At 41.6% G+C, this 21,119-nt stretch overlaps 1 protein-coding gene across 3 annotated transcripts in view; it reads right to left on the bottom strand.

The window, feature by feature from the left end:
- Nucleotides 1-21,119, bottom strand: part of TEAD4 (TEA domain transcription factor 4) — a 51,290-nt gene that overhangs the window by 4,166 nt on the left and 26,005 nt on the right. For all 3 annotated transcript variants that reach the window (XM_058848666.1, XM_058848674.1, XM_058848682.1), the window contains 8 exons: nucleotides 16,065-16,129; nucleotides 15,357-15,419; nucleotides 11,440-11,574; nucleotides 10,554-10,597; nucleotides 9,923-9,978; nucleotides 9,048-9,178; nucleotides 7,906-8,079; nucleotides 116-256 (listed from right to left, as the gene is read on the bottom strand). In XM_058848666.1, the coding sequence (XP_058704649.1) occupies nucleotides 116-256; nucleotides 7,906-8,079; nucleotides 9,048-9,178; nucleotides 9,923-9,978; nucleotides 10,554-10,597; nucleotides 11,440-11,574; nucleotides 15,357-15,419; nucleotides 16,065-16,129 (809 nt within the window). The remainder of the gene's footprint in view (nucleotides 1-115; nucleotides 257-7,905; nucleotides 8,080-9,047; nucleotides 9,179-9,922; nucleotides 9,979-10,553; nucleotides 10,598-11,439; nucleotides 11,575-15,356; nucleotides 15,420-16,064; nucleotides 16,130-21,119) is intronic.

Here is a 21,119-nt window from a genome sequence, read left to right as displayed (position 1 = left end):
CCATCTCCCTGACAAGAAACATGAGATATATTTTGCCTTAGATAAAAAGGCAGGATGCAAATAGTGACAAAACAGCAGCCAGAGGGAACCTTGCACCCAGGTGTCTGCTCCTTACCTCTACTTTCTCTACCACCTGCTTTCCAAAGGAACATACTTTGGTGGAACAGGTGATGACCATGTTTTCTGGACTTTCATACTGGCTGGAAACACCATAGAAAGATCTGGATTCATCTTCAATATTGGTATTCAAATCAGCCTGCCAAAGAAAAGAACAAAAAAAAAAAAAATTCAGATGGTTATCAATAGATGGTTGTGGCATTTTCTCACCATTACCTCACATAGCCAAGACAGTAAAGTATTGGGAGTGTCCCCAGCTCCTTAAGCAGACAAATGTGCATTGGACAAGCAGGAGAAATCTGAAGATTATTGAATAAAATCCTATTTCCACTTCAGAAAATGGTGTGGATTTGCATACACATTGGGGATATCTGGTGGAATATCCTCCTAACATTAAAAACATATGACACAGCTTGGAGGTGCTCATAAGTCATGTGGAGAGCAGACTGCAGAGACAGAGCAGTGCAACAGATGGGCTAGACTGGGCTGACTCAGCAAGGAAGGAAAATAATTGAAAAGCAACAGTAATAATGTTTTTCCACCCTTGGAATGTAGGTAAGGGAAAAGCAACAGCAGGGAAAAGGAATGTGTGGGTACACACACACATCAGGTTCAGGTGCTACGAATGTAAATAGACGGTATGCAACATAAGGAATGTAGGTTACTGATGGATCCAGCCCAGTTACACCTGAATTCAAGCCCATCCTCAGTAGCAGCCACAGTTCTCAAATGTGGGTGCCTAAGGCTGGCCAACTGAAGCTGCTTGCTGGCATGTAACTCCTAAAAATCCTGGCTGTCTGAAGCTTCCACCAGGGGTCATTCCAACCGCAGTTATGAAACAAGTGGCGGTTCCCTTAAGCTCTAGAAAGGCTACGGCTGTGTGGGAATGCCCAGCTCAGCTTCCTCCCCTTCAAAACTGAAAGGGCAGAGCTTCTCTGTGCTCCACAAGCCCAGGTGCTAACTTACATCAGTGTAAAAGCAAGGATCAGCTCCCACAGGCTGCTCCAGAGCATTTTATTCTTCCAGCTGAGCCAAGGGAAGAGGAAACTGAAGAAAGTGTGTTCCTGCTAGAGTGGACACAGTGTGACTAGGACAGTATTAGATGCCATTCCAGCAGGGTTTTCTTAACCACTGTCAGCGAAGAGTTTTTTATTTGAGATCTAGAGCAGCACTAAGGACAAGCAGTGTGGTGGAACTGGACCACCACAATAATGAATGTCCCTCTTTCTTTGCCATGCAAAATACCTGTCTCTTATCTGCTGTAAGATAATAAATACTGTTAGCTTAGTTGTCTTAAGGAGCAACTTCACAGAAGTTTAGGTCAGTCTAGAAAGTGACAGGTTTTCTCCCCTTCTGTAAACACATGAGCTTGCTGCTGCTTTTGTGGCACCAAAGATAAGGGCACAAAGACTGCCTATTTTCATAGCAACACATACTCAGGATGGTTTGAGTCTCTTGAGAAACTGCTCCTCAGAGCTGTAGTAGTTTGATGATTGCCAGGCTGGTCCTGACCCCAAGAGAGCAGTCTCACTCTTCCAGAGCAGTTTGTGCTTCCCCATTCCTGCGGTACTGACAGACATTTCTGTAGCTGTATTACAAGGCTCACTGAGGAATTGCTCAGTTAGTTCTCAGTGGGATCAGCTCCCTGGCCTGATTCAGAAACACTTGTGTGTGTTCAAACAAGGAATGTGTGTTGGGATGATGGGTGGCAACAGGGATAACAGAAGGCAGGACAGCTTATTCTAGTGAATTATTATGGCCATGCTGAAGACCTCAGTATTAAGTAACTGTAATTATGCAGCTACTTTCTTTGTATCACAAATGTACCTGTATTAGAGAATAGCAGTATTACTCCATTCTGGTTTTGGTTTTTATTAAGTTACTGTAATACTGTATTTTAATACTGTAATACTCACTTCCATGTCAATGCAACTAACCATATTCTTTATTTCACTCCCACTCCAACTGTCTGAATAAAGATTAATTTCTTCCCTTGTCCAGAGAGGAACTAGACTAGGAGTCCTTCACAGTATTTTTCAGCTATTTCCCTTGGGAGTGATAAACACAATGTATGGACCTGATTCTGCTCTTCCAAAGAAATTGTCCCACTAAGTCAAAAAGAACAAAGGGTCAAGGCTACAGAGGCTTGGTCAGGCCACTGCTACATAAACACAGCAAAGGCTCTCACTGCAGAACCAGACAAACATTTTCAAGGTCTCACTAATAAAGCTAAGGTTACATTCTCTGAAAGACTCACTGGTAAAATTAAAAAATAAATGCACTCAATATGAAGCAAAGCAGAAAGGTGCTAGTTCCACCTAATAAGAAAAGCTTCACTAGCCATAAGAGGCCACTGTGTCCACAGTTTGACAAGCCTCCCACTAGAAAGCTGGAGTAGAATTTCACAGCCAATTAACATCTAATTAATCATTAATGGCAAAACTATGGTAATACTGTTTGAATTAAGGAGTCATCACCATTCACTGGTTATGTACAATCAGGCTCCTGGAAGCCCTGTTGCAGTGGATCAGTGGAATCACTTTGGAGCTCCCTCACACTTACACTGCACTTTTTATTCTAAAGCTTGTCCCATATTATGGGCTAGGATGGTCACACATGGAGTGATCAGTCACCAAGAGTGGTGTACCCACCTCCTGTCACCTTTGCAGATCTAGAAACATACATACATGGAATTTCAGCAACTCCAGGGAATGACAGTAGCAGTTTGCTGAGGGCTTCAGTTCGTGTTTGCAGGAGAATGAAACCGAAGCACCCCAGACACTGCTGGCCTTACAGCTTTTTCACTTATTTACAGCTGCTGGTTCCCACCTTCTCAAGGAAGGCACTGCCCCCATAGCAGAGATTATTTAGCACACACATATCTGCTTTTGAACTATTTGCAACCTGGTTTATACATGTGAACTGAGTGTACATGAATACAAGACCAAGGAACAACTGAGGAGTGGAAGTCCAATCTCTTAGCTTTCCCTGCTGTGGAGATGATTACCTCCTGAAGGGAGACAAAGCAGAAGATTGAGGAAGAACACCATAATCAGCCATAGCCAAATTAACTTCCAAATGTCAACTGGATACTGGGGTAATTCATGAAAGGGTGCAGTTAAACTTCTCAGGATTGCATGAGGACGAGACCATAATGACCAAAAGAGCTACTGCATTTAGCTTAACATCTAAAAACACTATGGCCTTCACGCCTGGATTCCTATGAGCTCCTCACAACACCTAGACCATCAGGACAACACTACTTCTCTAAAGAAAACCTTGTGTCAAAGCACATGCAGTGCTGGAGGAGCAAGTACCTGAGGTGAGCAGAGACAGGTCTGACTTACTGTGTCTAGTACATTCCACCCTGAAAAGATGCTAGGGAATAATGGTAATAATGGTGACTATGATTCAAAGGAAATTCATCTTCCCAAAACTCCATCAAGCAGGAGGCCTTACCTGTACTTTATAGTATGGGAATGCTTAGAATTTTTTAATATGTAACTGGATGTGACCAGAACCCAGGTGCCTCAACTTCTCTCTGGCAAATGCCCTAGTATGTCCAACAACAAATGAGATGAGTCTTAAATACATTCCTTACCCCAACTTAGGCAGCCAAAGGAGACATAGGCAGGATTTAGGAAAGTCTCACTGAGGGGGCCGAGCTGCCTGCCCCCCAGGCTCCTACTTGCCAGTGCTAGAACAGGGTGGGACTGCGGGGGCAGCAGCAGCATTCAGGCTGTTGGGTGGTGTCCAGCATTCAAACAGCTGTTCTCAAGTCTCTTTTACAGGCAAAGGTAGAAGATCAAATAAACGAGAAATATTATGAGCTAAATCTGAGTTTTGAGCCACCAACTGGGCCATACTACTTTATCTGACAAAGTCAGGGTTCTTGCTTTCTGTCCAAGAAGTTCCAGATGCAAAAACCTGTGCACACTCTGGCATAGCAGAAATCTGATGTGTCTGGGATGTGTTCAACTTGCTGTGCAAGCTGAGCACAGACGACACACTGATCTATAGCTTGCCTGATGACTTCCCAACATGCTGAAACTACAGTCACTGAGATATCTGTGATACAGCACATCTCAGATATTCACATACTGCATGCAAAAGACAATCTGCCTGCTTGGGGGGTAACATCTGAGATTTCGTCCTTTCCAGAGAAGTAAGCAGAATATTTAATTACCTACAAGACAAGATTTCTAGATGGAAGAGAAAGGATTTGTTCCAGGAAAAGCATAGTAGCCCTCCACATGCTAATATGTTCCTCTCTCCCCTCCGTCTTTGGAAAAGATTCTTTGAAAATTCCTCAGTCTTTCAATGTGCCTTTTGCTGCCAATAATCTCTACACTGTTGAACACTGTGGGGGACAACTTTGGTGGAAGAAGTGGCATTGGCAGAGTCCCCTTACATAAGGCAGCAACTGGAGGTGGTGCTGGTGATGGCAGGTGAAATTAATGTGTGCAAAAATCATAAAATTCTCTGTTTCTAGCTGCTGTCTTGTTTGCTGCCTCAGGAGTACCAAGAACAGAATGCATGCAGAGACCAAATTGCCATTCCTTGCTCTCCAGGCAGTTTCATGATTGAAAGCATCCAGTGGGCAAGGCAGGGTGCTGAGGGCAATTTGCACTGCTGCTGTTTTGACTGGATTTGCTTGTGACAGGAGAGAAGCCAAGTGCAGGACAGAATTTTCCAGCCCACCCCTTCAGCACTTTCCCACAAAAGTATATTTCATTTAGCTGAAAGAAGACGCTCAGTGATTTAACTGCCTATCACCAAGAAGAAATTACTACATACATTCTTCACAGGCAGGACAGGGCTCCCAAGAAATTCCCCTGATTCATGCCTTTGCAGATGGCTGCTCTGTGCAAGTACTGCCTGTCCTGAATTCCTGGTTTGAATTCTCTGTCTTCCACACAGAGTCTCACAACTTCTGAAAGCTCCAAGATGCAACTGCACCATTACACTAACGTGCAAAGCCCTGAGAACGCCTCTTCCCCAAACTATTAATAACGGTCCATATAGGAGGAGTTCATGGGGAGAAGCAAGGAACAGGTGGCAGAGATAATATTAGCCTGGAAAAGAGCAGGGCTACCACTGCCCATGTGTTGGGAGGCTGATGTCTCACATTCATTGTCGTGTGCTAGAATGCACTTGGAGCACAGAGAAATGTCACACAGATGTCATACACAACTTGCCAACCCAAGTCCAAAAATCAGTTCATTGTACCAAAATTGCCAATGGCAAAATCAAAGAAGAACTGCAAACACTGCAACACTGCTTATGTTTCAAACTCATCAACTTTTAACTCTTAGATGTTGTATTGATCATTTAAAGCACCTTTGAACAAATGTAAACATCTCTCTCAGTCTTACTAAATCCTCAGTGCTACCACTGAGGTCAAGAAACCTCAACCTGGTGTTTAGAGTTAGGCCTCTGGAACAGGACAGATCATCTGGTATATTCAATGGTTACTGTAGCAATGGCAGGTTCATGCCTCAGGTTCTTCAAGCCTAAAACTGCAGACATACAACTCCAATTTACTCATTCATTGGTTTCTTTAAAGGCTTTGTCACCTGCAACCACACCTTCAACTCAGAACCTCTGCAAAATCAATCATATCTTCATGTCTCAACACATTCCTTCAAGTATTTAATTCTACTCACCATTTTATCCTAAAATGATGCTATAAATTCAACAGTGTAGTAACTGCTTTATTCAATACATCTTTGAACATCAACAGTATATTTTTATAGTTGTCCAGAGCTACCAGGCTGCAAAATGAAATAGTAACCTAGCACATACTGCTACAAAAGTATAAAAATGCAGAGGGATATAAAAATTTCTGCTGAAATCTATTTTTTTTCCTTATTTGTTTTAATCATACAGCCTTATCTGTAAAAAACGTTTGCTTGTTTATTTGCTTCTTGAAAGTCTTAGAAGCTTCCATTTAATTAATGACTTGACTTGTAAACTTTGCATATTTCTAAGTGACAAGCTGTAATGTTGCCACTAATAAAACCTGATGTTAACTCCAGATGGGATTCCACAATGCAAGGGTACCAAAAAAAGAATCAGGCAGTCAAAATATTAAACCTGTCCTAGAATTATTTCTGCCATTATAAGTATAAAGTTGCAGAGCCCCACAACATTGTGCACACATTGGAGTAAAGACGTTTCGAATCCTATGTCACATCTCTTTAATCAAGCCAAATTCCAGTGAGCTGATACCCTCTGAACACCAGACACCTCATATGGGAAGAGAAAGAGCCCAACTTGATGACATGCCACCATCTAAATCTTTCAAGATCCTGATAGAGATTGGTCTGATATGGTGCATAGGCCATGTTTATAGTTGTGATATTAAAAACCCAGTTATCACAATCCTCAAACTGAACCACAGAAGCAGAACAGCACACTGTCAATTTTGATGAATAAAATCACAGTTGCACCAGATCACAATTTCATGATTTCTGTTGCCAAGTCAAGGAGTTCAAATGTGTTTCATTCTCTCTATGTAACATCTCCTTCTAAGCTCTTCCTTTTGGTTCTTGAAACTTCCAAAGCACAAAAGACAATCAATACCTTTCAAAGGGTACCCTGTCAAAGGATAAGCTTCTCAGCAAGGTGCTGTTTTCTCTCCCATCCAGAACAGAGCTGATCTTTTACCTTTTGTTTTGAGCACGCCAGGCAGACTTTGTTGTGCTTTGCTAATCCCATGAAGGGGCCAGCTCAGTAGCACAGACTGCAGGTAATAAAAACACATGTCCCCAAAAATCAACAGCAACCAGCACTTTAGGCACAGAAACTTGAGAAGAAGACTCCCAGACAACATTCTCCAACTCATTTCTGGAAAGGCTAGGCTTGGGACAGCTGGGAAGTTGCATCTCAAGGCACTTAACTCTTCCTTCTGAAAGCATCAGTCAGGAGGCTTTCTAACATCACTTTGTATGAAGGGAATGAGATATAAAAGCTCATTTTTCATCATCTCACTCTGACATGAGGTTGAATTATGTGGTAAACTCAAGGCAAAAGGCTCCAGATCCCATTACACATTCCCTCAGCCATCTACTGTAAAACTGCCCTGAGCTACTATTATTTTTAATTTCGTAATTCTTATGATAATATCGATCACCAAAGCTATTTTGTTTGTACCTTGAAGCACAATGGCACAGTTTTTGCAAATTTTATTCAAATCACAAAAATCCAAATTGAGTGAGTAAGCTTTTGCCAGGCTGATTTCTGCCAATTTACCAGAAGTCATTTCAGTAATATATTATCAGCATAATCCAATTTCATTATATGTTTCTCTTATCTTTTGCTCTGCCAGCAGTAAGTATGCATCTGTAAATTTTTAGTACTTGGATAACAAAATGCAGCTATAGAGGCAGGAGAAGAGATGGAAAAGTATTGCTTCTGACTGAGGAGTTACACAACACTGAGAGAAGTGAATGTGTAAGAGTATGCATTCCTCTGAATTCTTTACTTATACATAGGTAACATTCTAGACAGTCCAAGTCTCCATTAGCAAATCTACAGAAAATAGTCAAGAACAACTCTACAGAGGGACAATGTGAAAGGTACATCCTGCTGCAGGTCAGAAAATGTGCCTTGTGGGGTCTTGACCTTGCAGAGTCAAGAAAAGTGACAGTTGTGGCTGTATTAGGTTGCCTACACAGGGAGAAATTTGTTGGGAAGCAGCAGTTTTCTAACAGCCAGTGAGGTCACAGCTTTTAAAGTGGGAAACTTCACAGCAAATGGGTACCCTACAAAAGGCTCTTCACTTACCCAGAATTTGACAAGGAAGAAGGCATTAGCTGGCCCCCTTTCAAAGAGCTCCTTCAGGCCCCCTTTCTTCTCAGGGAACTTGTCATAGATCTGCCGGATATCCACTGCCTCGAGGTAGGGGTCATTGTAGCTGGGGCTTGACTGCCCAATGTGCACAAACAGGTGTTTGTTATACTGCAAAAACAGGGGAAAAAAGGAATTAGAAAAATCTTCAGTACCATTCAGTACATACTGAACATCCATTGTCTTTCACAGAAGACTACTGGAAGTCAGTGAAGATTTGATAGGACTTTCTAAAAGAGCAGAAGAAATCAATAGAAATATCTCTACTAATACCAGCTCATGCTATTCCTTCCTTCCTATCAATACATTTGTGCTTCTTCCTTCTCTGAAACACAGTTGTTGGGTTTTTTCTTCCTATATTCACTCCTGAATCATTGTCTCATGCTGCTGCCATATAGTCTGAAAAAACCTGAGCCACAGAGGTTACCTGTGACAGGTCACTCAGTCAAACATCAATGCTCCTGTCCTATGAACAGCCTGAAATCCCACAGCAGATAAATCTCAGGCAAATAATACTGAACCCAAGCAAATCTTTTCTGAACTTTCCTACCTCAGCCCACCACCAGAGCACATCTCAAGACCCAGAATCAAAACATTTAGTGAGAGAGGTAAATCTTACTATTTCCATTTCATAGGTGGCACCGTAGACACACATTGATGCAAATTCATCACAGTTGCCACAAATACTAAGTTCTCAGCACACCAGAAAAACACATGGCTTTATGTGATCTTACCAACTTCTGATTTGGGTTCTATATTGGAGTCTATCCTACAAGGCTGGACAGGACAGCTAGAATTGCCTGGCGGGGCTTATGACCTCAGTGCCTTGGGCTCTGGTGGATGAATGCCCATGAGCCTGGACAGGGAAGGCAGAAGCACATTGGATGATTCTGGTTGTATTACCACTCATCCTCTAAGAGGAGGATATCTGGTGTTTCCCAAAGATGCCTTTCTATTCTCTGAAGAGCAATGAAGCAAGTATTTCCATACACATAGAGTAATATAACACACCCATGATGAACAGGAGTTGTCCAAAGATGCAAAATTAATGAGGGGTGGAAGCAAGGTGTGTTTCTTACTGTGTCTTGGTCTTGTTGTTGTTCCAAGAATGCAGAGAACTCTAACATCCAAAGTTTGGAGCTAGCAACCCTTCGTCCTTGCCAAGCTGGTGCTGATGGGGAAGGTGAGAGGCCAGTAGGAGACTCAAACCCTAAGCACACAGGATTTATAGAGCAATAATTTAGAAAAAAATGGCAACAGCTTTCCCATAGAGCACCTACTGTCAAAACTGACTCTTTTTTTTTTTTTTTCTTTTTTTTTTTTTATGGCTTCATTCATCATGCAAAAATATCATTCAAAAGGTCCTCAGTCTACCTGTGCTCTAAAAGGCTTGTCAGTCACCCTCATGCCAGGGATCATGATGTAAAAGACAAACTACCCAGGTTTGACACCAGAGAAAACATGTTCAGCAATTTTAAGAGGACTTGGACAGAGCTCTGTCCAAGGAGTAGTGAAATAAACTGTTTAGTATCAGAGTGAGGAGTCACCATTAATCTCTCAAACTGGGGAAGCTGAGAAGGAAAACACATTAGGAACGCAATCATGTTAAGACAGAGAACAATGTTCTAGAGCATGAAGCATGGTAAAACACCAGTAGACATACATTAACTTTTATTTTCTGCTGAGCCAGGAGGAAAAAAAAAATCCAACACAACCAATATAAAACAGGAAGAAAAGTTTTGTAAAATAAAACAAAATTTAAAAGCTTCAGCTCTCTCAGTAAAAGGATGAGAAAGAGATAATAATAGGAAATAATATAAACTTTGGTTTTGGCTCATTGAAATGTTTCAATAGGTTTTGTCTTTTTTAATTAACTTTCAAGATGTTTAGAGTGTGGGCTGTTTTTGAAGTTGGAACACAATTTCAAAGGAAGGAACTACATTTCCTTACCTACCTGGTATTGGAAGCGGAGGCTGTACAGCATAAGGTTGTTGAGAAAAAGGTTTCACGCTACAGAAGCACACAAAGAGAGGTGGTTAATAACAAACCAACCAAGCAAAAAAAATATTCTTCACCAACTATTTGCACACATTAGATCAAGTATTTCCCCTCAGGGAGAAAGTGGCATAAGAGTCTTTTGGAAATTATCTTTCTGTGTGGGCAAGAGAGGGTCATGGGCAAAGACTGAGAAAGCAGTAAGGGGCCAGGACTGGACATATTAAGACTTCCCTGCAGGTGTTCAGCAGGCCCTACCTCCAGATTTGATTTTCTGAGATCCCTATCAGCCTCATAATACACTGGTGCCCATTTATTTATCCTTTCCTTTCAACTACAAGTAGTTTTATATCTATGTAAGTGAATATAGGTCTGGGCCAGATGCCTCTCAGACTTTTAGGCCCAAATTCAGTGACATTCAACACCCACAAGTAAACATAGCTTTCAGGAAAGCTCAGCTCCATTTTAACACTACTCTAAGAGAAATGAAGGTCTTAGCACAGATCTTGTAATAGCTAAAGGTGTTCCTCAGGCAGCAGAGAAAGCAGCAGAAGCACCTACTTTGGATGCTCACATGAAGGAATACTTACTCCTGGGAAGATCCAGCTTGGCCTGGCAATGGTCCTTGCCAAAACTGCAAGAGAACAACAGACAGGCAAAAGTCACCACTCCTAATTAGGACAGAGATGAAAAGGAAGGCTTGCTCTTTTCTGAGGACACAAACTGCAAGCTCACAGACCTTTAAGGATGCAAATGAGTTCTCTCTTCTTTCTACGTTCCTGGTTTCATTCTTGAGGAGGTGCTGACTGGTCTTTTTTATTTTTCATTCTGCACCCTACTATTACTGACATGCAAGAAACTGACCCCAAAGTGATCTTTAATGTTAAATATTATACATGCACCATGTGACTCCATCTCCAAAGCTTTTATGATGCTCACTCTCTTGGAAGGACAATTTTCCTCGGAGAAGTTCCACAGGAGTTATTTTGGCAGGAATCAATGCTCAGCAGATGCTCACTAGGCCCAGCTCATAGATATGGGGATGCTGACAGACCTTCCCTATTAAGGATTTTATATAAGAGCCATCTGATCAAAGTGCTGAGAATAAGATTGGGAAATATAGACTTGAGAAAGGGCCATGATGGCCCAAACAGATTTATTCCAAAAAGATGCTGGACTAAGAAAGTGATACAGACACATAAAAACATTTCAGACAGATGAAAATCCACAGAAACTGATTGTTCTCTCCTTTGTATCATTAAAAAAAAAATACACATAGTAGAACTCTATTGTTTTACATCAGTGTGAGCAAAGAATTGGACAAAACTGATGGAGCCACATGACAGATTTATTCCAGACACAAGGCCCTTTGGCCCATTTTGTCTCAGTTCTCAGGATTTTCCTGAGCAGGTCCCAACATTCTTTCAAATACTCAAGTGTCTTCTCAAAACTCCACCAAGATACTGATCCACTCACCCCAGAAACAGCAGGGTAGGCTGGTCGTGGGAGACCAGGCAAGGCCATTTTACTATGGAAGGCAGTTGCAGAGATAATCTGGGCAGATGACATTGTAGCCATACTCTGCATGGCTTTATCTTTAGCTGCCTGATCCTATGAGCAAGGGTAGAAACAGAAAAAACCAGGATTATTATAATTATTAACAAGTTGCCAGCTTTAATGCTCTATATAACCAGAATTTTCACCAGCTTCTCTATTTGGAACAAACATCTCTGAATTCCTGTGCAGCAAGTTCACCAATAACTGTCCTAAGAACTCTTTAAGGCTGTAAGGCTGTCACTCATTACTATAGCTTCAGATGTGAATAATCATGCTTTCTGAAATACTGTTTTAAAAGCTGCTAAGCATTTATCCTTTCTGTCTCGGGGATTTCAACCATACAGCTGAAAAGTTTTGTTGTGGAAAGTACACCCCTAGTTGTCTCTTGTGTTTTAATAAATGGTAAGAATCTTCAGTTGGAAAGATTCTTGATTACAAAAAATAACCCTCTGAGGAAAAGGTTGCAAAAAGAGATCATCATCACTGCAGAAATGACTACCTCAGTTTGGGGACTGCATTAGTCTCAGGTAGAGTTTCTCATTTTATCCCCATCTTCATGGCAACCTTCATAATCTGCAGGGCACATACGCACATATTTGTATTTTAACAGGACTGTAGATTTACACACATTCTTACAGGCAATGACAGTGCCACAATTAGTGGGTCTGAGTACATATAAAACAAACAGCATTCTTCCTTTACTCTTTCAAGGAATAAATAGACAAACAGAAGCATTTCCCCACATTCTGCCTTTCCTCCTACATCCCCTACAATTAATCATCCTTCAAACATTCCACATTTATCTGTGTCATTATAATTACCACAGAAAACCCACAGATAATTCACAGCTTGAAGAAACTACTGAAAGAGTTACAGCAGCCCTTGCTGTTTTCTTCAGGAATTCTCGCTTCCCATTTGCATTCACTGAACTGCAGTAAGTTCTCACCCTTGGGCATTCTTTCTTACCCCTTCAACTTATCTAAGGTTTTCTGAAGTTCAAAGCCCAAATATCCTAATGTTTAAAAAAAAAAAAAAAAAAAAAAGTGGAAGAGGCATCCTCAAAAATCTCAATAATAAATGTTGATGTTCAAGTGGAATGATCAGTAAAAATGGGAAAAACTTAAATCTCTTCTTTCTTAAAGCATCTGTGACTCCTGTTAGTATCATTCAAGTGCATGGAAGTGAAACATTTTAAAGGCTGAGAAAATTCCTAATATTCTCCAAAGATATGGCAAACGTTTTCAGAATCTGGTTTAAATTATGCTTTAGGGAATAATTGAAGGATTACCTACATTTTTTTAAGGGAAAATATTATTTTGTAGTTTTTTCTTAATATATATAAGGACTATTTCCCATGTGCCATTGCATAAAAGGTTTTTTTTCCTTCCCTTATTTTCTCACTGGAAAAACTGTATTTGTCTACCTGAGTTTTATAAATGAGTTTATGGGGAAGATGCATTTACTTGTGGAGGTATTAAATTTAAAAGAAAATGTAAAATAATTAGGGAAGTATTTTACCTATTAACTTCTGCAGTGTTTTTGTTTTGTATAAGTGCTTGACAAACTACTGGAAAGAGCATGTTTTTAGAAAATATATCTCCTTTCTGTTTCAGCTAACAGTTCTGTATTCATTTCAAGTGTTTTCCAGTAAAAAGAAAAAAAAAAGCAAAAAAAAGGGAAAAAGGAGAAATAAAAACTTTCCCCAAACATTTGCAATGTTTGTATTTTCTTTCATTACTCTTAAAACACATAATAATGATGATGGTGATTATGATCATGATAATAGCACCACATCACCATGATTTCCCACTTTTTTTCTTAGTGCAGATGATACCTATTAGCCACCCAGGGCATGGAAAAACTACTCACTTTTGGGAACAGAGTTTTCTTCAAGTTTTACCCTATTTCCCAGCTCTATCTTTTACAGACACAGTGTAAAGACACCCCAGTTTGTGTGGAGATGGAAAGTCATAATGTAGCTGCTCTGATTGCTAGGATATAAACACGAAAACATGCACTTGCTATGGAAAATGAACAGTGATAGGAGAACACACAGCTGTCAGCAGGACCTTGGAAGAAGGGCAGCAGTTTCTGTGATTTCATTTCCTTGCTCTATGGAAATGGCCAGCGAAAGCAAAGAAGTAAATGAGTTGAATCAGTGCTCCTGACTTGCCACTGCAGGCGGAAAGGAACAGGCTGGTCCTGGGGAAGGGTTCTCTGCAGGCAGCTGGGCAGAGCTCACAGCATGGCCTGGGTGGTGTAAAAGGACAGCAGCCAATGGCTCCATGGAGCTCCCTGAGACACCTTCGTTCCCTGAGAACAAAACCGGCCAGCTCCTGTGAGCTAAGTGGAGACGGGCTCGGCTGACTGGCTTTTCAATCATGCCCAAGCCCAGAGCTGTGACACACAAGGAACAGAATCAAGGTTACAGATGTAAGCAGCAGTGAGGCTTTTAACACCCCGGGCAGTTGTTGTTTCCTGCTCGCTCTAACTTGCCTCTCCAGCAGGCCTCCACCTGAACTGACCACTTAACAGCACCACAGGTTTCAAGCTTAGGCAGCCCTACCCGGGTGCACTGAATTAGATGGTTGTAATTTGTGCCTCCTTCTCTTTATCAGAGCAGCTGGAAACACAACAGGCTAATAAAAACAGTGCAGCTTTCTAAAATGGGGCTGGGATGTGGGGGGTGCTGTCATGGCTTAGAGGTAATCACTGCTTGCAATAGAGCTGCGTGCACGTCAGCACTGGGCAACACTGAGTGCCAACAGCTCACACACAGCACAGTCCATCTGCCCTGGTGCCCAATGAGGAGCTGCCCAGGCAGCCAAGAGGAAGCACATGCTTGCAGCCATCCCTCAGCAGTCAGGGATGGACTGAGCTGTCATGGTTATTGTCACCTGAAGCATGGAAGATCAGGGAAGCAAAGTCTCTTTTCCTTCCAGATTACTTATGGCCATACCAAACAGAAAGGTCAGCATTCACCTTCCTTCTCTGGCTGTCTCAGCAAAACATAACAAGGCCCAGACCTCAAATCCTGCTCAGCCCTTTCTGGATAGCTCACATTCTAACAGGGGACAGACACCCTCTTCTGCAATTGTCACATACAAACTTGACCTTCTCAACATTTCTGGCAATTCAGTCTGAGCATATAAACCATTTCCCCGCATCAAATCTGAGTGGAAATAAATGTCAAGAGGTTCATTAGGGTGATATCAGAGCTTTTCCTATGGAAAGGAAAACACAGCTTTTCTCAAGCAAGTATTCAACCATTTTCCCTTTCGTGTTAGCTCTAGCCTCTTCAAATCAGGTCTGAATTAATCAAGGAGCAAAGTCTATTCAGTTGGCACCACTTTATCTGAGAAGATGCCAGCTGGCTTTATTGCTTCCTCTCAGTGGACAACTCCACATCACGACCTCTGTAGAAGTGGAGCTTGTGCTCTAATAACTGCAAAGCCACCTTTTCCCAAGGCCACCACAACACCAGGAACTGCTTACTGGTCAGCATTTGTAACCATAAACCCTTTCTTCTCAGGTAAACACTCTCTGCACACTCCTAAGTGTCTTCCAGATTTGAATGACAAGAGCATGAAACCGGAGGTAGAAATAAGACACGTGAAATTAAAAAAGTTATTGTTTCTTTATTCTTTAAATAGAATTGCTCCAGACGTCACAGAGCTTCAACAATAATGAATGTTTGCACAACATTTCCTGGGAAGAACCTTTTCCTCTCCAGCTTACTAGTTTAGTGACTAATCTCAGGCTTTTTTAAGGCTATTCAGAGAGGGAATAGCTGACCTGGGGGGGCTTGTGGATATGCTAAGGGATATCCATCATACCTTGAGCTTGGCTTGGATCTCTCTAGCTTTCCGCCTTGCCAGGACCTGGATGTGACTAGATACCTGCATTGAAAGACAAAATTCCATGTTCATTCCAGAGGAATACTTGGTAGCTTCTTGTAGAAGTAAACATACTTTAGGCAGTTATTTAGGGTTGGGGGTAGGAGGATTGGAGGTAACAATGAGCTGCTTTTCTGAACATAACTCCAGTGCCATGAAATAGGGTGGAGAGCCAGCAAAGATGGGCCATCTAAGGCAGGTCTAGGCTGCTCAGTGCTTTGTCCAGCATAGCCTGGATATTCATTCCCAAATTACAAAGATTCCTTTTTCATCTCGTCCACCAGGTATTTTCAAAATCATCATTGCTGTCTTGTCTTCTTGGGCTGAACAAGGAATCTTCATGCAGAGAACCACTGGTGTTCCCTGAAACACTCATTAGTAGGCCAAGCAAATAAAATCATGCTGTTTAACAGTAGAAAAACTTGCGGGTCACAATATGATTGGCAGACATGAACATTATAAACCTCCCGTAAAATGCCTGAGCTGGCTCTTCCTGCCATTCTTATTAACCAGCTCAGCACAACAACCTCCTTCCAGCAAAGTCAGAAACTACCAACAAGTGAACAGCAAGAAATTTGCTCTTACTAGCCCTCATAATCTCTAGAGGCCCAAAGAAGCTAATCCTTACAGGGAAAACTGTACACTTACCTGTTTCCTTGTGCGTGTTTTCCCTGTTCTCAGCTTAATATAGCGGGCAATCAACTCATTTCGGCCTGGAACAGAGAAATAATCAAATACAAGTTTAAAAAGCAATGACCCCAGCGAAAAAGATAGATCAGCAGCAGGATGATTCTGTCATACTCTCTTCTTTTTTAGAAAGGAATTTACTAGTGCACATGGTAGAAGTCTGAGTTTTAGGAGCAGTCTCCTATAACATCCCTATAGGCAAACTGACAAAGTTTTGGCTAGGAAATTGGACAAGGGGCTTGATGAAAATTGGCTGAATGGATGGATGAACGATGTTGACAATGAACTGACAGTGAGGCACCAATGCACCCTCCTTATGGCAAATCCCAATTGCCAACAGGTCAAGGGAAGTGATTGTTCAGCTCCACTCAGTACAACTGAGGCAGCATGTGGAGTACTGAGTCCAGTTCTGGCCTCCTCAGCATGAGAAAGGTGTGAACATACAGGAGCAAGTCCAGCAAGAAGTCAGAAAAATTATTAAGAGACTGGAGCATTTGTCGTATGAAAAGAGGCTGAGAGAACTGGGTCTGTTCAGCTTGGAGAAGATTCAGGGGCAGTTGTTATCAATAATAATAAAATAAATACCTGATGGGAGGCAATGAAGGGAAAAAGGGAGCCACTCTCCTCTCAATAGCGCCCAGTGGTAGAACAAGAAACAACTGTCACAAATTAACACACATGAAATTCCGTCTAAAAACAATTGGGGGGGGGAAAAAAGAAAGAAAAAAGGAAAAACCCAACCTTTTTTACTCTAAGGGTGGTTAAACATTGGCACAGGCTGCCCAAAGAGGCTGTAGTCTCCATCTTTGGAGGATAGTCACAACCTATTGGACACTGCTTGAGCAGCAGGGCCAGACTAGGCAATCTGAAGAGATCCCTTCCAACCAAAAGGAGCCTGCCATTCTGTGTAACTAAGTCCAAGAAAATAAACAATGGGCAAGCACATGGAAACAGCTACATAGAATTTATCAGTGTGATATGATACAGTGAATTACAAGTGCTTTCAGGCTCCTGCAGGGAGACTATCCAGCTTTATTACACTGGCTCCCATGTATCACATCTAAGCAGTCACAGATCTTACTGTCTTTTTGGAGGTGGAGGAATTAAGAGCAGAAACAGAAAGGCAGCAGTTACACATCTGAACTCTAGGCTGGTTCAAAGCAGAAAACATGACAGGAAAAGAGCAGGCTCTGCAAAATAATACATTTGTGGTGACCACAGTAGTGTCAAGATAGTACTGCAATAAAAAGTTGGGAGTAGGAACTGCAAGGCTGTGAGACATCTTGATATGGCTGCAAGTGTTTGCAGAATGAAGCAGGAATGAACTGGGAAACAAAGCCACAGCTCTTGTGAAGTTTATTTATAACAGAATTATAAAATCCCAGTATTGTCTGTGGAAAATTTGTGGGCAAAGAGCTTGCATATTAGGATATCACAGACATCAAAAGGCAAGCAGTGAAATCAGTATTAAACCGTAAGTATAACTATTCCAGCAGTTAAAATTCCATTAAAAAACTGTAACTTGTTTTTATTTTAAACTCTTCTTTCATTCAACCCTGAAATAAAGTGTATGCAAGGAAAGACTCTGCTGAAACTGACCACTCAATCCTTTAGGGAAGGACTGGCAAAGCCCTTAATTCCATCTGTTTCTGAAACAGAACAACGCAAATGTCCATGAGTGCAGTTAGGCCGTGTTCATGAAACATAACCAATGCACACACAGGGATGGGAAAGCATTTTACATGTACAGATCTTAATCTTTCCCTAATGGTGTCATGGTAGCAGCTCCCCTTATTCCCCTGGGAGAAGAAATAGGTCTGTAGCTGAGAAATCAGCTCCAGCTCCTGTAAACACAAATTAGGAGCTGTGTCTGTGCCAGAAACACAATGCCCTGCCATGTAAGCACTGACCTCTCCAGTTCCCACAGTTTCTGCTTTAGCACAGTGATGTGCCCAGGAGAGTTTGGTGGGAGCAGATGCTGTTCTGCCACCTTCCACCTGGCTGCTCTTCCAACACATGTAAACCATTTTCACAAAGCCGAGACCAATTACTAACGACACATATCCACACCACCTTCCTCTAGTGCCAACAATAACATTTACGGCTTCTCAAAGCTTCCATCTGTTTAGACATGGATCCAAGTTGAAAAGTAAGAAACAACTGAAGTGATTCCTTTCAGACAGATGCCAACATGTAAGAAATTTCAGAAGGACTGTTTGACACACATCCGAAATGGGAAATGTGCTGAAGAAAACAAAGCACTCAAACCCTATTATCTATAAAGAAAGAAAATTTTTGTTTCAACAAGAGGACCCTTTGAGAGGCAAGGGGAATGAGTTAATGGAAAAGAGAGGAAAAACTAGCCTTGAGAAGAAGTGGATGTGGAGGATTTCAGGCAAACTTTTAAAGGGCTCATATCAGGCTACACTGAAAATTTGAACACATGGGAAGTCTCCAGACACTGGCTCAATTATGGGTCATCCTTGCAAAACTAATTCAAATGGATTCTCAACCAGATACAATAAATTTTATGGAGCAAATTCATATGTATAGAGTGTCAAATTAAGTAAAGAAATTACAGAGGCTGAACAGTCTGACAGAACACTATTCTGTTTTAGCAGTAAGGGGCTGCAGGGGTAATTGGTACGAGAGGATGCCATGAACAGCTCTGTGCTAGGCACAGCCAATTCCAGCCACCACCAAACTGGATGAAAATAACAATCAACCCATCAAATTCTCAACCAGCCAGAGGAGCACAAGCTACCTTTGCTCAAACATATTTTGGAAAGGGCAAGAGCCAGTAGGGACAGGAGACACGAGGAGACACAAAAGGAACTACAAAAGGAGACACGAGAATGCACAGGAGAAATACAAGATATGTAAAAGGATGAATACTGAGAAAAGGAGACGTGGTAGGGGACATTCCTGGGGATGTGGCTGGAAAAGTAATCTTGGAAAAAGTTGCTCCATGACAGAAGAACACTTCGAGGCAACTGCAGCACCCACGCCAGAGCAGACAACCCTGAAAGGACTGCAAGCCCATTGAAAACCCATGCAGAGATGAGAAACAGCTAGGAACAAGGAGCAGCAGAGGGGAAACAGAACAAAACAAAAAAACAAAGCAGGAACTGGCAGAAAGAGACCTTTACACAGTGATGCCAATCTCCTGCGTCACCCAGCACCTCATCAAAGGAATTAAGAGGGACTGAGTGTTAGAGAGAACAAAAGAAGGGAAACAGAGTAGGAAGCAGGGAGGAGAGACAATAAACTGTAGTCATGCCTGGGAAACTGGGAGGTATTTCCATAAGTGTGCATTTAACTGTTTGTCTTTGACAACAGCAGCAGCAAAAATTTGCAAAGTTCTCTCAGGCCATGTACTTCCCCGAAAAAGACTAGTGGGAGGGGAAATTGTTCTACAAATTTCAGCTATTAGATGCCAGTATAGAAATTCTCTAGAAAGAAACTCTACACAGAGAACATTTAATTGTGGCATGGATCATCAAAATTTCCGGTTTTAGAATTCACTTTCCACTTGCTAATATCTCTCATACAGTCTTCCTGTTCCAGAACTGTGTCCTCACAGTCAGGTTAAAACAGAAAAGTGGCAGGTTATATTAAGGTAATAAAGATACTGGTAGCAAAAAAATAAAACAAAAAGGTAAGCCCAAACAAACAAACAAAACACCACACACACACACAAAAAAAAAAATACCAACAAACAAACAGATCACTCTACAAAGACATTCATCACAGGGATTACTAAATATAGAACTATGCAAATTGCCAAGCCCAGTAAACTGCAGCAAGGCAGTATTAAATTACCATTAATCAAAACTGCAAGAAAATCAAGTCCTAAATGTCTTTTGTGTTTCTTATCAGTAGTTAGATGTAAGCAGGTATTATGTGGCTGGAAGTCTGTAGGCTCACAGGCTCTGGAAGGCACTTTCTTTGTTTCACAACTCTTGGCTGCAGGGTCAGCAAAGACCAGCACTCCTCACTTGGCTGGAACAGGCAGAGCTGTCATAAACCGTCAGATGGTTCATTTTTTAGAGCCATGTAAAGTGTCCCTCAGTAATCTGATCATATGTTGTGTTCTTAGAATAACTCCCGCTGAGGTCTGCCTCGGTCATCAGAACCTGCCAACAGTTGTGACTCCTCTGTTGAAACCACGCATTGGGTTTCACGAAGCTCCAGCCAACATTCCAACTGTGGCACAGCACCTTTCTCCTCCCCAGAGCCTTCCCCTTGCAAGCATGGCGCAAAAGGAAAGTAGTCAAGAAATACTCTCTTATGTTCTTTACCTCTCATTCTTAACAGATCAATTTCCAAGGGCAGCAACTTAGCACCCATTCCATCTTACAGTAAATAGCAAAATTTTGCATTCAATTGTTATGCAGGAAGGAATTGCTAAAAGAAGTGAATGAGGAGGCTTTTGGATTCTCCATTCTACACCTTTGAATGTAACTGCAGAGAAGTGTCTTCCTGTAAGGAAGAGGGATAATCGAAGGGAATGCCCATCACCACAGAAAGAATTTTCCAGTCTTACCTCAAAGCTCCATGCTGACTTTCTGTTAGTAAAGGTATATTAATTTTTCTGCCTTTCGTAAGCAGTATCTCTTTAAGACTTATACTTCCTCACACACCTGTTGCCAAAGAAAGTGAGATCAAAGAATTCAGTGATTTCTGTAAAATCCTTACAGTGAGAAATGGCATGGAAGTGTTTGTTTCTTGGCAGATTCTCTATCTTTCTGTACCCACAGCAAACATTTACAACTACCTATAAGTAGTTCTGTAAGAGAAACAGCTATCCAGCAGTATCCAGTGAAAGGTTTATCAAAGTGAGGTCAAGAAAGCCATCTCAACTCTCATTCCAATCTCTTTGTGTCACTCAGTGACATCTCCTGGGACATGACTATCTCCTTAAACTTATTTAATTAACTGTTGGTTACAATCAGTATTAACATAATGAACTGTGTGCATCAGACAAATAAATCTAGACAAAAGAGGGAAGGTAAG

This window comes from Poecile atricapillus, chromosome 1, assembly GCF_030490865.1.
Source record: "Poecile atricapillus isolate bPoeAtr1 chromosome 1, bPoeAtr1.hap1, whole genome shotgun sequence".
NCBI classification, from domain to species: domain Eukaryota; kingdom Metazoa; phylum Chordata; class Aves; order Passeriformes; family Paridae; genus Poecile; species Poecile atricapillus.
This window is presented reverse-complemented; position numbering and strand designations above follow the sequence as displayed.